At 46.6% G+C, this 21052-nt stretch overlaps 1 protein-coding gene across 1 annotated transcript; it reads left to right on the top strand.

The window, feature by feature from the left end:
• The first annotated feature begins 449 nt into the window (after window positions 1-449).
• On the top strand, window positions 450-20432 carry LOC310782566 (uncharacterized protein). The gene is made up of 7 exons (XM_083643247.1): window positions 450-508; window positions 2103-2276; window positions 2685-2980; window positions 8083-8222; window positions 9522-9756; window positions 10483-10589; window positions 18841-20432. The coding sequence occupies exons 1-7, from the start codon at window positions 491-493 to the stop codon at window positions 19830-19832; spliced, it is 1962 nt and encodes a 653-aa protein (XP_083499373.1). The 5' UTR covers window positions 450-490; the 3' UTR covers window positions 19833-20432.
• Window positions 20433-21052: the final 620 nt, after the last annotated feature.

Here is a 21052-nt window from a genome sequence, read left to right as displayed (position 1 = left end):
AAAGGCCATCATACTGTATCACCAACCTGATATAGATCAGGCTAACAGCTCCATAGTGTTGTTGTTACAGACACTGACAGCCAGTGCAGGGAGGTGTGCAGCTCTGTAACGCCACACCAGGAAGAGTCCCACACGGGGGTACGGGGGGGGGGGGGGGGGGGGAACGACGCCCTGCAGGCTCCCGGGTGAACAACCACGGCCCTCTGCAGGAGCAGGCCCGCCCGCCCGCCCGCCTGCGTGCGTGCGTCCTGATATGGCTCCTCTACGCGTCCTGATGAGGAAGTCATTACAATTTACACGGCTTTCTCTTCCTTGCTGGCCCGAGTCAAATGTCTTTCTTTTTTTCTCAGCAAGCGAGCAAACCACTTCCTCCTATGACGAATAAGAGGCTGCCTGTCAGCCTGCCTGCGTGAGTGAGTGAGTGAGTGAGTGAGTGAGTGAGTGACGGAGTGAAGCAGCTCACACAGCGAGAGGCGTTCAGCGGGGGCAAATGCTGCAAACTGAACGGGTGAGTACAGAAGCAAAGTGGAAAGCTTAACAACAGGGAGGCTTTTTCATAGCTTTGTGTTTGAAGTGGGTTTTTCTGTCAGGAGTTTGCCCGCTCTCTGCCTTGTTTACGGCTTGTCTTGTGTTAGACCTTGAGAGTGTCATGTCAGGTTGTGTGTGTTGACTTGTGTACAGATCAGGGGGATAGGCGCGTGTGTGTGTGTGTGTGTGTGTGTGTGTGTGTGGGAGGAGGGGGGGGGTCACTGGAGTTCGCCATGTGAACATTGCAGAGATACTCTATACACTGTGGAGCAGAGTGGGTCTAAGCGGTGCCAGTAGAACTGGGTTTGTCAAGGCAAAAGCCAGGATGTGGTTTGGTGCTGCAGGTTGTAGCGAGGCAAGAGAGTCCCGTGCAGAGATTAAAAATAACTTCAGTTGTCATTCCCAACAAGCGCCGCTTTTCCTTTTATGATCTGGCATTCGGATAAGACGCCTAATTGTTTTGGCATTTTTCAACAACAAGAAGAAACGCCTGGCAGCTTCGGCGGGGCTGTTCCTCGCCGTGCATTCATTTCTTCCTCATACATGAAATGCCGACGCGCCAAATCATCACACACACACACACACATGGCATGCTGGGAGGAGAAATGTGTCCCAAGTATGAAGGACACGCTGTGCGTGTAAAGGATGCGGGGTGTACGAACGCACCCGTTCAGATCAGCAGATTCATTTTATAAAGTGTTTTCTTTTAGAGGGACACACCTTCTTTTGTTCACTGTTCGTTTCGGCATCATTGTGTGTGTGTGTGTGTGTGTGTGTGTGTGTGTGTGTGTGTGTGTGTGTGTGTTGTGTTCAGCTTTGCAAAGGTGATACAACACCTGTTACTATTTTTGGAAGAGAAACAGGAGATTACTGTGGGGGGGGGTTATGCTCATAATAGAGCCGCTAGTGTTTGTAGGCTGGGAAAGAAAAGTTGAAGGATGAGTTGAGTCATTGAGCAACACAAGACCTTCATCAATGAACTTGCAGTTCTCTCTCTCTCTCTCTCTCTCTCTCTCTCTCTCTCTCTCTCTCTCTCTCTCTCTCTCTCTCTCTCTCCCTCTCTCTCTCTCTCTCTCTGTGTCTCTCTCTCTCTCTCTCTCTCTCTGTCTGAGGCTTTTGGGGGGTTTCCACATAGCTGTAAAACAGTGCTTGGAATAGGGTGAGGCTCGCTATTTTGCAACACAGATACCCACGTTCAGGTTATGGCTCATAGAGGGAGAGAAACATCCACATTGATTCCGTTTACATGTGTTGTGGAAACTGACCTCGGTGGAGGTAAATTTAGACTTGGGGGCTTTGTGTGCGGGACCCTGTGCTTCCGTTCTGTGTGTGTTTATGACGGGGGGCTTTCTACACCAGGCTGACGTGGTCGTGGGCGCCTGTTTGTGCGTGTGCGTGTGCAGCCATGTTTGTGGCAGATTGTCAGTGTGGTGCTGCTAAGCCACAATCGACTGGTCCCCGAAAACCCCCGTGACACCGCGCGGCGGCCGACTTCCTGTGTTTACAGTGACAGAGGATGCCTCAGTGACACCCCGCCCCTCCTTTTGACACCTGTCAACCGTTCCAAAACACAGGCGGTCGCCGTGGAGACGGTGATGAACCAGAAGGAGGCGGCGAGAAGGATTCCCCCGTCGTCAGACGGTCCTGAGAGGAGAGAGGAGAGGAGACGCGGCCAAAGCCCAGCAGACACTGACACAGCAGCACTGTGGCACCCGGCACCAGGCAGCATGGACCCCCAGCACACCAAGGTAGAGAGAGGGGCAGAATAGAAATGTGTTTTTTTTTGTGTTTTTTTACTTCGACATCAAAATGTTAGACGACTTCTCAGCTTTAGAGATGCATCGACAGACAATTCTCTCGTTCCAGCTTCTTAAATGTCTGTTTTCTGCTTTCTTTAGTCTCTATGACAGTAAACTGAATAGCTTTGTGTTGTGGACTGTTTGTCAGGACAAAAGAAGACATTTGACTGATGTCATCTTGGGCTTTGGCGAAAAAGTGATGGACATTTTTCCCCATTTTGTGACATTTTATAGACCAAACGACTAATCGATTAGTCGAGAAGATAATCAACAGATGAATCGATAATGAAAATAATGGTTAATAGTTGCAGCCCTCTGCTCAGCATTGGTAACGTGTCCCACATTGTCCCACACTAGGTCGAGCGCTTCCTCAAGCTGGGCTACTCGCAGGGTGACATCCTGCGGGTCCTGGAGAGCCTGCGACACGACGCTCAGACCAACGACATCCTGGAGGAGCTGATCAAGACCTGCCACACCCGCAGCTCCAGCAACAAGAGCCCCTCCACCTGCTCCACCGGCTCCATCCCCAGCCCCAAGCTGGTGGCCCGGGGCTGCAGCGTCCCCCAGCCGGGCCCTAGCCGGGCAGCACCGGACAGAGAGCCACCGGCCGGGTTCAGGCCCGTGGTGATCGACGGCAGCAACGTGGCCATGAGGTGAGTCAACTGCCAACCAGGTGTGTCCTACAGAAACCTCGTGTCTCCGCTTTGGATGTTTGTGATACGGTCTGGTGAGAAGAGTCACAACTAGGCAACCATGAAATCAAGATGAAGATAAAAAGGTTGTTGTGTGTGTCTCCCCCCCCCCCCACTCCACATTAGGCACATTTAGATCAGCGGTCAGAATATTGCACTCAATATTACAAATGACAGTTTTAGGATGTTTTAGGATGACTAAATACTTATCATTTGTTAGCAAACTAAGCTTGTTCAGGGAAAACCGGCTTTTTTCACCAATTTTCAGGGCGATTTTCTCTACAAACATTCAAAGAAGCACAATTTCTTCAACTATATTCAGATTTCAGTGTATGACACATCATTTGAAAGCTTACAATCTGCACTTTCATAATCTGTTAAAAAAATACCTTGGTCTACTTTTTACCCGAAACACCAGTCCGTGTCGCGTTTGTTTAGTGGTGCAGCCGCTTCTATAAGTGACTGTGTGGCAAAGCATGGGATGTGTGGACGATACTCAGCCTAGGCCACTCCCCCAGCTCCCCCCGGTTCGCACAGACAGAGTCACAGGCGTAGAGAGAGAGAGCGCGTCTCTCGTTGATAGCATTTCAAAGCCGCTAAAACACGCACGCACGCGTGAGTGCGCAGCGCGCACGAACAGTTTAAGGAACGTCTGGAAATGAATAGAGAATTCATTTCCTCATTGGCGAGACTTTGACACGCTATGGAGAGAGCAGCTCGGAACACACGCACGCACGCACGCACGCATAGTGTGAGAGAGAGGGGGAGAGTGGGTGGAGCAGAAGGGTCGGACTGCAAATCTGCACCGCTTAGTTCAACACCTGGGTGTGATTTGTTTTCTTTATATACACCTGTTACACCTGTTTATATACACCTGTTATACACCTGTTTATATACACCTGTTATACACCTGTTTATATACACCTGTTATACACCTGTTTATATACACCTGTTACACCTGTTTATATACACCTGTTATACACCTGTTTATATACACCTGTTATACACCTGTTTATATACACCTGTTATACACCTGTTTATATACACCTGTTATACACCTGTTTATATACACCTGTTATACACCTGTTTATATACACCTGTTATACACATGTTTATATACACCTGTTATACACCTGTTTATATACACCTGTTTATATACACCTGTTATACACCTGTTTATATACACCTGTTATACACCTGTTTATATACACCTAGCATTTTCTCCCACATGTATAAACTATTTCAGGACCCCGGGATCAAGGCAAAACTTGACAATACTGTTTTACTCACTTCCTTTAAAAGAAAAGTTTTTGGAGGTCTGAGGACATAATGAAGAAGCTACAGAGTGAGCAGAGTTTGACTGTGTCTGATATTCTCTACTCAGGCTTATGAAAATATCTAAATTCTCTCTCTTTTTGATGAAATAACTGTATTTGTCCTGATTGCGTTGACGCCCTGCCGTACCCGCGCCTCCCTTGTGTTTCAAATCTGCTTTCAGTTCAAAGACACACTTCCTCTTTAAGGAAGTGGGAAGTGAAACCTGATCTCGGAGCCCATATCCTTCTCTTTGTCTGCTGGACTGAAGATTGTGTGATTTTATTTCTGAAGGCTAGTTTGAACTGAGCAAGGCCAGGTTGCCACAGTACATTTGACAGTGATGTTTCATACTCTTGTCTTTTAGAATGAGTGTAACAGTGAAGTCAACTTCATTTATTAGCTCAAACAGTTGCCACCTTTCCCTTTGTCGAGCCTGACCTCAATCGGACGCCAAGGAAGCGATGGCTTCAAGAGCTGTTCACACCAAAGCACTGAAAAGAAGAGAAACCCAGCCACACAAATCATATTTACACAACCCACTTCCTGTAAGGAGATAGAGACAGCATATTTACACAACCCACTTCCTGTAAGGAGATAGAGACAGCATATTTACACAACCCACTTCCTGTAAGGAGATAGAGACAGCATATTTACACAACCCACTTCCTGTAAGGAGATAGAGACAGCATATTTACACAACCCACTTCCTGTAAGGAGATAGAGACAGCATATTTACACAACCCACTTCCTGTAAGGAGATAGAGACAGCGGGAATAGAGGAGGTTTTCACTGTCACGCTCACTTCTCAGCCGTAGTGGGTGTGTCCCGGTAGGTAGTGCAGTGGTAGATTCGCTGCCTACCAACACGAGGGTCGCAGGTTCGAGCCCCGTGTTACCTCTGCCTTGGTCGATATAGGCACAATTGGCCGTGTCCGCGGGTGGGTAGCCGGATTAAGGGTATGTGTCATGGTCGCTGCACTAGTGCCTCCTCTGGTTGGTTGGGGCGCCTGTTTTTTTTTTGGGGGGGGGGGGATAGCATGATCCTCCCACGCGCTAAGTCCTGCCGGTGAAAGTCCTCGCTGTCAGGTGAAAAGAAGCGGCTGGCGACTGCACATGTATCGGAGGAAGCATGTGCTATCTAATCAATATCCCATGCACCACACATATTTGACTTGACAAATTATGCATAATTGTAAAGTCTGGTTTGTAGAAAGTAAGCACTTTCCTACATAAAGTTGGCCTTAAAATATCAATTTCTGTGTGAAACGCAGTGCTTCTTACACACGAGCCTCCTGGTGATTTTGTCAGTCAGGTCCATGTTTCTGCTAGGTCCATGTTTCAGCTAGGTCCATGTTTCTGCTAGGTCCATGTTTCAGCTAGGTCCATGTTTCTGCTAGGTCCATGTTTCTGCTAGGTCCATGCTTCTGCTAGGTCCATGTTTCAGCTAGGTCCATGCTTCTGCTAGGTCCATGTTTCTGCTAGGTCCATGTTTCTCAACCTCTTTAGCAAAAATAACATAAAAACTAAAACAAAACTCACAACCAGATACAGCAGCTACAAATGTGCAGAATGTGACACATGAAGCGATAATTTAGTATTTTCCATTTGCAGCCTCATATTTCCCCTGATTCATTTCTGTAAGAAAGAGAGAGAGGTTTGCAATTCTTCATTATTCCTCCAAGAAGAAAAGTGTAAAAACATGCGAGTGAAAGTTCTACATTGAGGATCTATTTCCTTCAGATAAGTCTTATCTTGTACCTGTATGCAAAGTGTGTCACCACTTCCTGCTGGCTGGGTGAAGGGGAACCCCCAGCAACATGCACACGCACACACACACACACGCACGCACGCACACAGACACACACACACCCAGCAACATGCACACACACACACGCACACACACCCAGCAACATGCACGCACGCACACACACACACAATTTACTGTCTCCTGTAAACTGATCCAGTGTACTCCTTCAGAGCTCCTGGCTGCAGCCCAGTTTTGGACTTTAACCCATGGAGGTTTGACTGTCAGGCTAACCTCCATCCACAGTGCAGCTAACAGACGCTAACCTCCATCCACAGTGCAGCTAACAGACGCTGACCCAACGCTTCTATTCAGGATGAGTCAGTCACAGATAATGATCTCAATGCAAGACTTTGATACAGGGTTCCCACACTTGACATGGCGGTCCAATTCAAGAGCCTTAAGTTTTCAGTGACTTTCCAAGGTCGTGTTCAGGGAAATTCAAGGACTCAAACTTGGTCCTTCCCAAATTTGACATCGGAAGAAATGCGAGGCATCAAGTTTGACTTGTGACCATGTCAGGTGAAGAAATCCTGGTGAAACCCTTCATTTTGAAACTGCGCTGCATCAATGTAAATGTCCATCACAGGGGTTTCCTCAGGGTGTGAAGAGTTTGGTGCTTTATTGTAAAAATAATCAAACTTTCAAGGATTTCCAAAGCCTGTGGGAACCGTGCACATTCCTCTTCCAATGGTCACCTATCTGAGCTCCTTCACAGTAGGCCTATCTACCGTAAATTCCGCACTATAAGCCGCACCGGACTATAAGCCGCACCTGCAAAATTGACTGTTTGTTACATATATAAGCCGCACCGGACTATAAGCCGCGGGTGTTTTAATGGTATTTTTTTTTTTTTTTTAATTGTGTTTTAATGTTTAATTACCATATGTAAGGGTTCGTGCACAGAGGGGATTGTCGGGAAAGAGATGGCTGTTTGAGGAAGCTCCCATTTATTAACATTTCAACAAAACAACATAACACAACACCACCTGTGTTTTTTTTTTACAGTGCACACAGTGTCCGCGGTGTGGTGAAAAGAGGGCAAGAGAGGAAATTAAAACAGAAGTGGATTTATAGTTAGAAAGAGTGCTAAAGAAGAGAGAATTCAGTTTTTTTTCTTTTTTTTTTTCTGAAAAAATCCATAGATAAGCCGCACCGTTATATAAGCCGCAGGGGCCAAAAAAGGCCAAAAAACCGGGAAAAAGCCGCGGCTTATAGTCCGGAATTTACGGTAATTAGGCCTATCTAATTAGGCCTATCTAATTAGGCTTATCTAATTAGGCCTATCTAATTAGGCTTATCTAATTAGGCTTATCTAATTCGGCCTATCTAATTAGGCCTATCTAATGGACAGTTGGACAGTTTACATTTCATATGAACAAAAATGATACCCATGAGCCGAACAAGACTTTTTCTTCTTCTTTTTCAAATTATTTTTTGGGCACTTTGGCCTTTATTGGACAGTACAAAGTAGAGAGAGACAGAGGGGGGGTTACATGGCAACAATGGTCCTGAACCAGACCTGAACCCATGACATCACGTCCACACGGTCCATGTCCCAGCGACCACCAGGAGGCCGTCACATGACATTAAAAAAAAAAAAAAGTCATTTTTCTCAGTTTCACTACTTGTTCACTGAACCACAAGGTGTTGCTCATCTGTTTGGGCCAAATCGCTTTACAGTTGCAAAGAAACCGGCTTCCTGTTTTTCCAGTTCAGACTAGTTAATTGTGGAGGCAGATATCACTGGAGGCCCTGAAGGATTCAAGTGCACATGCACAGTCTTGTTGCGCCACCACCTCCTACTTCCTTAAAAAGGGCGAAGAAGAGATGCATGACCCGCTCAGAAACAGAAAAAAGAGGATGTTTGTTTTTGTTTGACTCTTGAGTTGTGTGTGTGTGTGTGTGTGTGTGTGTGTGTGTGTGTGTGTGTGTCTCTGCAGCCATGGCGACAAGAAGGTGTTTTCGTGCCGGGGGCTTGAGCTGGCGGTGAGGTGGTTCTGGGACAAAGGCCTGCGGGACATCACCGTCTTCGTCCCCCTGTGGAGGAAGGAGCAGCCCAGGGCCGAGGCGCCCATCACAGGTGAGAGGACCTGACCACAGCAACTAGGTGGCGCTCTCTCCAGCCACTTTGACACAGACACAGAGGGTGAGTGAGGGATATGAACACCCAACACTAGTCAGTTAAAGGGGAATTCCACCCATCTTAAGAATTCATGTTATGTTGTTTCTATGCCCCAGGACAGTTCAGTCAGTGTTGGTGACCTTGCGTAAAGAGAGAAATCAAGACAGAAAACCCTTGAACTTGTGACGTCACTGGGATGTAAAATCAGGGTCAGCCGCATTAGACAATGACTGGAGCACTGACTTTGTGGAGCCATAAGATGCTAAATGTGTTGTCGTTTTCACACCAAAAATAAGTTTATATCCGAGGATTGCTCAGGGCAATGAACCAAAAAACTTCATTGGAGTGCAAGAATTCACAAAAATCTTATGGGTAAACAAAGCCAGTGCCCCATTCATTCAAAGCCTTTAAAGCAGCTACAAGGAACTTTAATTTTGTGTTGACTTTAGTGACCCCTGTGGACAAAGGTGGTAATGTTTTGCCAGAATGAAGACCGCGTTTCCCATGTGCACGACCGCTTTGTGTGGTAAAGATCTTGGCGAGCGCTTGCATTTGTTTTGGAAGGTTTTTATTTGTTTTTAGAAGCGAGTGAAAGACTTTCCTTTGTCTTTCTTCCTGTTTGGCAGCTAATCTGCGTTGTGACAATAATCCAGTCGATGGAACGGGGAAGTTTTTGATCAAATTAAACTAAATGCAGTTTTACGACTTTCCTTAAGAGCGTTCATCAGCACAGTCCACAAGGAAGGATGACTTTAGCCCAAAGCGCAATTTCAAATGCTTTACTTTATGATCCTGCAATAAACGTCTCAACATGGCTGTGTGTCCCGAAACGTGCAGGACACCTGCCTCAGGAGAAGTTCATCTGTTTAAGTTCCTCCTCAAAGAAATGCAACTTGAGCACTTGTCCATGTAAATTGGTACCCCGACTGACCAGACCAGGACTCCCCACCGGCTTCCCACCTGCAGACACGGCCAATAGACCCTTTTCACGGGGGACATTTTGTGTCGAAATGGCAAGGTAAACACAGGTGCAAGCAACACACTAATGAGGGTTTCCAACTTCCATGATTGGAAGTTGGAAACCCTCATTAGTGTTTGCAAAATGGCCCCGTGAAAAGGGTCTATTGTGTCTGTAGAAACGTCTGACCAAGCCGGAAGTACCGCTGCCAGGAATTGAACCCTGGGTCTCCGTGGCGGTAGGCGACTGCTTTGACCTTTACACGACCTCTCTTGACTCTCCTCTCGTGTGGCCTGCAGATCAACACCTCCTCCACGAGCTGGAGAAGAGGAAGATCCTGGTGTACACGCCATCCCGCTGCGTCAATGGCAAGCGGGTGGTGTGCTACGACGACCGCTACATCGTCAAGCTGGCCTTCGACTCGGACGGCATCATCGTGTCCAACGACAACTACCGCGACCTGCAGACGGAGAACCCCCAGTGGAAGAAGTTCATCGAGGAGAGGCTGCTGATGTACAGCTTTGCCAACGACAAGTAAGACTGACGAGGCTTCAGGCCCGACCGCCCGACACGCAGACCGCCCGACACGCAGACCGCCCGACACGCAGACCGCCCGACACGTAGACCACCCGACACGGGGATTTGTGTTCGATCAGTCGCACTTTGATTTGACCCCATTTCAAAATTGCCCTTTTGTAATAGGATGCAGCCCTACAGTACAAAAGTAAACATCAGTAACTATTGTTTTTGTTTGCCTTAAAGGTTAAAGGTCATGATTTAATTTTCATATCAACACCATTTTTACCATTAGCATTGTTAGGGGCTTGATTCCATGATAATAATAAAAAATGATGTAAAAAGCTTCTGGAACTGGTATTCATATTATATTACTATCCACTTCTGTACTAACAGTGCTTCTGGTGGGATGGGAAACAAACTTTTATGTAATATCTCAGTTTCATTACCGACGTCATTACTACTTTCTGGCTTCTTAGGACCGTATTATGCACCACTTTTGACTGCCTTTACCTTTGCCAGTCTCCCTCTCTGTTCAACACAATACTGCCCATTTCTTTGCCTCCAAAGGCTGACTGTTAAAGTCTAGTCTAGTCCTGTTTCTCTCCACTGCATGTGGTCTAATGAAACAGAAAATCAAATAAAAGATGTTGCCTCTGTATTATGGCTTCTGGAAAGGGTTGGTTCAAGTGTTTACACTTATTTCCCGTCACCTTATTCCCTAACGTTGCTCCTCCACTCCAGGTTCATGCCTCCGGACGATCCCCTGGGAAGAAACGGTCCCGCCATTGACGATTTCCTGAGGAAAAAGCCGTGGGCCCCAGACAACAAGCAGCAGCACTGCCCTTACGGTAGGCTGACATTTCTCACGCAGCAGCAGGCAGCTGGAGTCATGTTGACACATCCCTGTAACTCGCCTGGGGGACTTACTTACAGCCCACTCAGTGTGAGCCAGCTGAAAGGCATTTTTCAAGTGTGTGATCCACAGATGGGTCGGAAGTCATCTCTTCAAGTTACAATAAGTGGCGCTTTCATGTATGTATATATATATATATATATATATATATAAACTCTTCAAAAAAAGTTTGGAAACGTTATTTCGGTCGATTATTTCTCCACTTTAATAATACCAATTGGTATTGTATATCGTTGGAAAGCCTGATTAGTCACCTTTACAACGAGGTACAACTTGTAAGGATCGTGCATTTGTGGAATGAACAACACAGCTAAACGTGTGGGTAGCGCCCCCAAAAAATGTGCCAAAATCCGCTGCAATATTCTTCTGTTGGTATTCACTCTTGTTTTGAGCTTCATGTGCTGGCAGGTGTGTGACAGTCACAGGTGTGTGACAGTCACAGGTGTGTGTCAGTCACAGGTGTGTGTCAGTCACAGGTGTGTGCCAGTCACAGGTGTGTGCCAGTCACAGGTGTGTGCCAGTCACAGGTGTGTGCCAGTCACAGGTGTGTGTCAGTCACAGGTGTGTGTCAGTCACAGGTGTGTGTGTCAGTCACAGGTGTGTGACAGTCACAGGTGTGTGTCAGTCACAGGTGTGTGTCAGTCACAGGTGTGTGCCAGTCACAGGTGTGTGCCAGTCACAGGTGTGTGCCAGTCACAGGTGTGTGTCAGTCACAGGTGTGTGTCAGTCACAGGTGTGTGCCAGTCACAGGTGTGTGCCAGTCACAGGTGTGTGCCAGTCACAGGTGTGTGTCAGTCACAGGTGTGTGCCAGTCACAGGTGTGTGCCAGTCACAGGTGTGTGTCAGTCACAGGTGTGTGTCAGTCACAGGTGTGTGTCAGTCACAGGTGTGTGTCAGTCACAGGTGTGTGTCAGTCACAGGTGTGTGTCAGTCACAGGTGTGTGTCAGTCACAGGTGTGTGCCAGTCACAGGTGTGTGCCACAGGTGTGTGTCAGTCACAGGTGTGTGTCAGTCACAGGTGTGTGTCAGTCACAGGTGTGTGCCAGTCACAGGTGTGTGTCAGTCACAGGTGTGTGCCAGTCACAGGTGTGTGCCACAGGTGTGTGTCAGTCACAGGTGTGTGTCAGTCACAGGTGTGTGCCAGTCACAGGTGTGTGTCAGTCACAGGTGTGTGCCAGTCACAGGTGTGTGTCAGTCACAGGTGTGTGTCAGTCACAGGTGTGTGCCAGTCACAGGTGTGTGTCAGTCACAGGTGTGTGCCAGTCACAGGTGTGTGCCAGTCACAGGTGTGTGCCAGTCACAGGTGTGTGCCAGTCACAGGTGTGTGCCAGTCACAGGTGTGTGTCAGTCACAGGTGTGTGTGTCAGTCACAGGTGTGTGTGTCAGTCACAGGTGTGTGTGTCAGTCACAGGTGTGTGTCAGTCACAGGTGTGTGTCAGTCACAGGTGTGTGTGTCAGTCACAGGTGTGTGTGTCAGTCACAGGTGTGTGTCAGTCACAGGTGTGTGTCAGTCACAGGTGTGTGTCAGTCACAGGTGTGTGTCAGTCACAGGTGTGTGCCAGTCACAGGTGTGTGTCAGTCACAGGTGTGTGCCACAGGTGTGTGTCAGTCACAGGTGTGTGTCAGTCACAGGTGTGTGTCAGTCACAGGTGTGTGACAGTCACAGGTGTGTGACTGGCACAGGTGTGTGTCAGTCACAGGTGTGTGTCAGTCACAGGTGTGTGATAGTCACAGGTGTGTGCCAGTCACAGGTGTGTGACTGGCACAGGTGTGTGCCAGTCACAGGTGTGTGCCTGACACCTGATTGGCACCTACTTTGCGGTGCCAAGGTACCAAGCTGTTTTGGCTGCGTATGGATCTTCCACACGCTACTGAGGTCCCTGACAGTGTCAAATAGTGTAAAAATGGCCAATATGTGTTGTTTTTTCCTTATCACTGTGTGAGAGTGCAACCATCCAATCCACCAAGCAACTCAAAACAAGAGTGAATACCAACAGAAGAATATTGCAGGGGATTTTGGCACATTTTTTGGGGGCACTACCCACACGTTTAGCTGTGATGCTCATTCCACGAATGCACGATCCTTACAAGTTGTACCTTGTTTTAAAGGTGACTAATCAGGCTTTCCAACGATATAAAATACAATACCAATTGGTATTATTAAAGGAGAATTCCTGTTTTTTACACCCCAAACCTTATTTCCAGCTTAAAATATATTTTACTCACCCAAATAACTTTGGTTTCATTCTGATCCCCCTAGAAGATATTCAGATCCGAGTAGAGTCCTGGAACTGGCCAAAACCGGCGTAAACGGGGCATACGTCGTCCACACTGTAAATAACGTATTTTCTGTGACGCCGCGGTTCATTATGGTTGTTATATAATTATGAGAACATGAATTAGCGATGTAACGAACCTCCATGCTGCCGACAGCCTGCTCTGTTTGCTGTCCGAGTGTCCATCACATAGATAACACCTCCCACTTTATCTCCCGCTGCTGTTTGTAATCGATTATGGCCTTATTCCATACGAGCAGCAATTTAATTGAATCGTCAATAATCTTGAAATCAGATCATATCTATAAGCTAAGCTACACAACACAACAGACGGAGTCAACTCTGACCTGCCCTGATGTGCTTATGTTGTTCTTCTGTGGTTTTCTCTTCTTCTTCTGTTACCAAACAGAAGCGCTTCTCGCTTCTTCTTCTGAAGCACATCCGGGGCAGGTCAGAGTTGACTCAGTCTGTTGTGTTGTGTAGCTTAGCTTATAGATATGATCTGATTTCAACATTGACGATTCAATTAAATTGCTGCTCGTATGGAATAAGGCCATATATCTATTACAAACAGCAGCGGGAGATAAAGTGGAAGGTGTTATCTATGTGACGGACACTCTGACAGCAAACAGAGCAGGCTGTCAGCAGCACGGAGGTTCGTTACATAACTAATTCATGTTCTCATAATTACATAACAACCATAATGAACCGCGACGTGACAGAAAATACGTTATTTACAGTGAACGACTTATGCCCCATTTACGCCTGTTTTGGCCAATTCCAGGACTCTACTCGGATCTGAATATCTTCTAGGGGGATCAGAATGAAACCAGCTATTTGGGCGAGTAAAAGATCATATTTTAAGCTGGAAATAAAGTCTGGAGTGTAAAAAAACTGGAGAAATAATCGACTGAAATAACATTTCAGAACTTTTTGAGGAGTTTATATATTGTTCTAAAAATTCCATTTAGTTTTTCCACTTCCCTCACATCGTGCCCTAGCTTTACTCCTTTATTATGTTGGCTCCCTCACTGAGTTCCGGTCTCACTCATTGAAAGTCTGCACTCCTCAGTTGCTTCCATTCCACACCAAGCATGGGGCTGCAGGTAGTAGCACTGGTAAGCTTAACTTATGTTTTTACTCTGTTTAGATCTTTATCTCCCTTATCCTTAGTTTTACATTTTAGTTCAGATCGACAACTTAAGCCCCTTTTAGACTGGTCAAAAATCCCACTAATCTCCAGACTGACATTTTCTTCAGTCTAAAAAGTTTCCAAGCCGGGCAGTTTTGCCGATAGAGCAACCTGCAGTGAGGTGGGTTTTTACGCAGCGGCGCTGCTCCGGCTGGCCTTATAATCTTGGCCGTGGTGCAACCCATTATTTTCCTACCATGCTTCTCCTCCACCTGAGTTGCTGCCCCTTTTCCAGCATGAGTCAGTTAGATGCAGTGATTCCCACAGCCTGAAATTCAACTTTAACTGTTATTTATTTTACATTGACTGAATATGCAGAGAAAAAAAAAAGTCTCTCTCATGCACGAGTGCACCCCACAGCCCAGGCAGCCAGAATGTAAGTAGGTCGTCCGCTTTAGCTCTTTCAAAAATAAAACCCTCGTAACATTAAACATTTTGAGTCATGCTTTACAGCCATGTATGTAATTTTAACATCACGAGTATTTTGATACAATGTTTGCCGCTTCTTTTGTTTGAAACTTTTTTCTCCTCCAATGTGCATCAGTCAGGCTATTTACTTGTTTAAATGACATTAGTTTGAAATTTTTACCCAGAAGTTTCCATTTTGGGTGGCCTGACAGCGCTGTGAGAGAAGAAGGGAAAAGGGAGGGGGGAAGAGAGCCTGCAGCGCTGGAGAAACACTGGTTGAGAGTGCTATCTAAAAGTTTAAAAAGCGATGCTGCTGCTGCTAACCCCTGCTGCTTTCCTGGGTAACAAACACATGTACTAGTGGGACTTTTGATGTAAAAAAAAAAAGGTATAAGTTTACATGGGCTATTTGATTTGTCTCTTCCTAATCCTATGTTTGTGTCTTACAGCATTAAAGGGCAGCTCATGTGTTTTTTCCCCATTGCAAAGTGATTGTGTGCTGAAATAAATTTTAATCTGGAAAGCAAGTTTCTCTGGACCTCACTCATTCCACTTTTCTACATCCTTGAACGGATGATGCCCAACCATGGTGACAAGTCAACTTGAAATCCTGAACCTTAGCCCTCTGACATGTAATGGAGAGCTAAGGTTCAGGATATATATATATATTCTGAACCTTAGCCCTCTGACATGTAATGGAGAGCAGGTTCAGGATTTCAAGTTGACTTGTCACCATGGTTGGGCATCATCCGTTCAAGGATGTAGAAAAGTGGAATGAGGGAGCTCCAGAGAAACTTGCTTTCCAGATTAAATTATATTTCAGCACACAATCACTTTGCAATGGGGAAAAAACACATGAGCTGCCCTTTAATACTCTAAGACACAAACACAACAGGATTAGGAAGAGACAAATCAAATAGCCCATGTAAACTTATACCTTTTTTTACATCAAAAGTCCCACTAGTACATGTATTTTTGTTACCCAGGAAAGCAGCAGGGGTTAGCAGCAGCAGCATCGCTTTTTCAAACTTTTAGATAGCACTCTCAACCAGTGTTTCTCCAGCGCTGCAGGCTCTCTTCCCCCTCCCCTTCTCTCACAGCGCTGTCAGGCCACCCAAAACAAAATGGAAACTTCCAGGTGAAAATTTCAAACTGTCATTTAAACAAGTAAATAGCCTGACTGATGCACGGTGGAGGAGAAAAAAGTTTCAAACAAAAGAAGCGGCAAACATTGTATCAAAATACTCGTGATGTTAAAATTACATACATGGCTGTAAAGCATGACTCAAAATGTTTAATGTTACGAGGGTTTTATTTTTGAAAGGGCTAAAGCGGACGACCTACTTACATTCTGGCTGCCTGGGCTGTGGGGTGCACTCGTGCATGAGAGATACTTTTTTTTCTCTGCATATTCAGTCAATGTAAAATAATTAACAGTTAAAGTTGAATTTCAGGCTGTGGGAATCACTGAATCTCACTGACTCATGTTGGAAAAGGGGCAGCAACTCAGGTGGAGGAGAAGCATGGTAGGAAAATAATGGGTTGCACCACGGCCAAGATTTATATGGCCAGCCGGAGCAGCGCCGCTGCGTAAAAACCCACCTCACTTGCAGAGTTGCTCTATCCGCTAAACTGCCCGGCTTGGAAACTTTTTAGACTCAAGAAAATGCCACTAGTTTGTGGAGATTAGTGGGATTTTTGGCCAGTCTAAAAGGGGCTTTAAGTTAAAGTTGTCCATCTGAACTAAAATGTACAAAGTAAGAAATAAGGATAAGCGATATAAGGATCTAAACAGGGTAAAAAAACATAAGTTAGCTTACCAGTGCTGCCTGTGCATCATGCCGCCCCATGCTTGGTGTGGAAGGGAAGAAAGTGAGGAGTGCAGACTTTAAATAAGGACTGAGGAGGGAACTCAGGTGAAATGAATGAGGACAATCAGTGAGGGAACCAACAGGTGAACAAAATAACTAATCAGTGAGGACGGAGTAAAGCTAGGGGAAGAAGTGAGGTAAAGGAAGTGAACTAGGTGAGGAGAGGAAGTGGAAAAACTAAAGGGAATCTTCAATATATATATATATAATACATTTCTGCTTTGCTGCTCTTTTTATCACCAATTAGTGACTCAAACTAATCATGAAAGCTTTGACATTTTGCTGTTCTAAACTCTGTGTCTGGTCACAGGAAGTGATGCGTTTTATGATTGCAGTTTGTTTGGAAAAAAACAGCTAAAGATCTGGGTAGCAAAGACAATGGGTATCAAAGGTAGCAAAGACAATGGGTATCAACGTGGGGTATCTGGAGAGAGAGGGGTGTCTGAAGGGTATCAACGTGGGGTATCTGGAGAGAGAGAGAGGGGTGTCTGAAGGGTATCAACGTGGGGTATCTGGAGAGAGAGGGGTGTCTGAAAGGTCTCTGAGCAGTGATGGAGGCACCATGGCTGAACAGAAAAACAACAGAGCGCCAAACTACAGAAACTACAAAAAAAACAACAATGGAAGAATTGGAACATGGCGTTGTTCTCAAATCAGAAACGAATTTACATGTTAAGCATTCAGGAAGGAGTAATCCAGCGCACACCAGGAGTGTTAGATAGACGGTATATGTAACAGTGAAACCACTAATCTCCCACCTCAACCTTCCAGTAACTAAAACAACCTTGTTTTCAATTTGACCACTAAGCTTTTTGAGCATATCCAGTGTAGTTTAAAAGACATTCATAAGACCAAGAGGTTGTGAAACGGACGTACAGGTATTGTTCATGTACCGTGTGATTTCTTAATTAAAATGACGGTTAATGGCAAAATGAATGGGGATTTTGTCAGGAGGGACTGTAACCAGTAGGGGGCGCTGGCTGTTGCCTTCCTTCCCTATAGCCACTCCAAACAGGAACTTGGGACAGAAGTGTGAGCATATGAAATTAGTGGGAGGAAACCCATCTGTCACAGATACGATTAGTTGAGGAGTCATTAATTCGCCTGCCTGTCAGTCAGTTATTGGCCCAGAGACAGGTGGCAGTGTCCCCAACGCACAAACCAACCCCTCTTTATCAACACCCAATCAACCAATGAGAGCCTGGGGGCCAAACAACAAAGCAGCCAATGGGATTAGTTCTGTAAATGGACTCCTAAGAGCCCCAATAGCGTTTCCCTGTGTATCTAATGGCTCATTTCCACCACATTTTACTGCCCTGTACAGCTCGTCACCACTCGGCTCTAATCGTATCAGCCCTATGGACGTTTTGCTTCCACCGCGGATCATCTGCCCCCCCCCCCCCCCCCCCCCCCCCCCGCCCACAGCTGGTCGTCTAAAAATAGCGACCGCATATCTGTCCTTCGGCTATAACATAACGTTACAATTAAATCCATCCACAGAACTTTTAAACTGTTTATGAAATACTGGTGCCTCTAAATGACCTACAGTGTACATGGGCAAATGTGACAATCGGCCAAGAGAATGATATCACAGGCATGCGCTGCGCTGTGTGGGGACGGGAGAGGCGCAACAGAGTGAAGCCTCTACCCCGCAGCCTCTCACCAGGCAAGACCGGGGCTTCCAAACACCCGCTGCGGCCTAGCGGAGCGCTGCAGCCTGCACTCAACTACAGAGCTCCCTGAGCGAGCAGCGGACTTTTTTCTCAGACAATTGAACACCCGCCACGATTTTATTTCACCGGAGGTGAAGGCAGCGACACAAAATACTGATGGAAATATACATAACAGAAGATAAGGTAAGACCACTAAACTGGTATGCAGCCGCCAGCATTGCATTGACAGTCAGTAGACAGAGTAAACACGATTCTCTCTGACCAATCAGTAGCCATCAGAGTTTTACGTCACCATTTGGGACCTACTCGCCAGCCCGAAGTACCCCGACGAGGCAGGGACCAAAAGTAGCACGACTCGGCCTTAAATCAAACCGAGCTGGGCCGGTTTTTGACGGTGGGATGAGACCAAAAGTCGAGTCGAGCGGAGCGGGACCGCGCTACTAGCTGCTGTGGAATTGGGCCATAAGGCCCAGAAAAGCCAGAGACTAGACCTAATTTGTTTGCTAAGCGAAGTGTGTTTACAGTACTGCAGACAGGAGGAGAGGGCTTACAGCACACTCAGACACACACTCAGAGACACACACACACACACACACACACACACACACACACACACACACACACACACACACACACACACACACACACACACACACACACACACACACACACACACACACACTCTTGAAGAGATACAGGATCACATCTGTGGCCCTGCTGGTGTTTTGAAAGCCTATAAATAACCCCTCATATTTATTTCTTCCAGGAAAGAAGTGCACTTACGGAGTGAAGTGCAAGTTCTACCACCCAGAGCGAGCCAACCAATCACAGCTGTCCGTGGCGGACGAACTCCGGGCCATGAGCAGGCCGGACCGAGCCAAGCCCTTTGCCTTGCCCCCTGTCCCGTACCACCAGCTGGAACGCACTCTGACCCCTGTCCCGTACCAGCAGCTGGAACGCACTCTGACCCCTGTCCCGTACCAGCTGGAACGCACTCTCACCCATCCGCACAGATACCCCTCCTCCACCCCGCCCCCCGGCACCGAGGAGCCGTCCCACAGGGTTTCGCCCAGCGAGCAGTTTGTCTACCAGAGAGACACCAGCAGCCCACGAAACCCAGCGAGCAGCACCCCCCCCGGCCTCCGCCTGTGCCCCAGCCCGGACGCGGACGAGGCTTTCGGCTCCCTGGACATGTCCCGACTGGACATGTCCCGACTGTACATCCAGGACAGATCTCACAGCAGCGAGAGGCTTTCTTACGGCTACAGCAGCGGGGTGGCCAGCTGCACCCACAGCCACGAGGACTACTTCCCCTCCGGGACATACCAGGGGAACAGCAGGGGCGGGCACCCCGCGGGAGGCTATTACACCGCTCAGAACGGCTGCGACCACCAAACCTGCGACCAGTGCGGCGGGTATGGACACGCGCATCGGCCATCCCGGCCTCCAGCGGGCAGCTCCTGTCCGCCCCTGCTCCCCCAAAATGGTGAGCGCTTTTCGGAGCAGCAGTATTTGAGGCAGCCGCTCCCACACAGGCAGAGCCACAGTTTGCCCGAGGACCCCTGGGGGCCGTGTGGGGGCGGGGCCAAGACGCCCACCGGCGAGCAGAGGAAGAGTCTGAGGAGCCAGCTGAGCACGCTGTTCCCTCAGAGCACTGTGGAGCACGTGATGAGCGCTTACCCGCATGTTGAAGACATGTCCCAACTGATTTCTCTCATCCAGAGTCACAGGACCAGGACCAGCCACATCGTCTTCTAGAGAGGCAGAGTTCTGCAAGTTCAGACTCAAACCCGGACCACACTGGAGTTCTCATCCCACCAGCACATCCTGAAAACTGAGGGGGTGGGGGGGGGGGTGGGACAAGAGTCTTTGGCCCAAAGACTCTTGTCTTTTATAGTGACTGTGAATTGACATAACAAATCATACGGTGGTTCAACCTTTACTCTTGCTTGAACACAACGTGAGTTTGATGTCCAACAATGCCAAGCTTTCTCTCCATGTTAAGCATTAAGGAACTACTCATTTGATGAAGCCTTCAAAATGTAGCAGACTGAACTCTATTTCTTTAGATATTCTATTGTGAAAGTGCAATGCACTGTGTGTATCAAATTGTTGTGCTATTTTTCTAGCATCGACAAATTATCAAAGCAGCATGTGTTGTTTTCTCATGTTGCCTCAAAGTGAGGAACGCTATTCTATACGTCTGTAAAGAAAGATTTTTTACCTGTTTTTGATACAAATTACGATAATGAATGACATCTTTTTTTGCTATGCATGCAAAATAAAAGCACTCAAACTTCATCTATGATCAACTCCGTAACATTGAGTCAATGACAGCACATCACCGAGTACAATTTAAGACATTTCAGACAGGAAATAAAACTATCTTCAACCATCCACAGTGGCAAGAGAATTCAAGCTATTTTAATTACTTTGCACTCACAACCGAACTCAAGTGTTATTTTCTCCATGTCAAACAAGGTTCCCATTGTTTTCTTTGTAAAAGCTATGTAGGACTCTACTGCCATCTACTGGAGAAATGAGTGATCCTGAGAGCTGTACCAAAACTTTAGAAAGAAGAAAAATCCAGAATAGATTTTTTTTGTTTATTTTTTACAAATAACTTATCTGTTACAAAGACAGTTTTCCCAGCTAAAATCAAAAACACTTAGATATCCAAATTATTTTTTCCCATTTAATAAAACATGAATGAACTGCCTCTTCACACCAAGGTGCAGATAAAACTGAAAACTGGTTTCTTTGGGTTGGAAACAGTAAAGTATGGCATAAGTGCTTAAGAGACAACTAATAATTCATCTTCTACTTTAATTGGTTTTAAACAATACTAAGGTTCTGGTTTTAAAAACGGCACTTTGATTTGTGACAGCATAGATTATCAATACAAATACGGTTCTAAGGCACTAATGCAAGGCAACGTTTCACAAGATGTGGATCCCCCCCCCCCCCCAAAAAAAAAT

Source organism: Poromitra crassiceps (genome assembly GCF_964638095.1).
Source record: "Poromitra crassiceps genome assembly, chromosome: 9".
In the NCBI taxonomy this organism is placed as follows: Eukaryota; Metazoa; Chordata; class Actinopteri; order Beryciformes; family Melamphaidae; genus Poromitra; species Poromitra crassiceps.
Note: the sequence above shows the minus strand (reverse complement) of the source record. Positions and strands in the feature narration are given on the sequence as shown.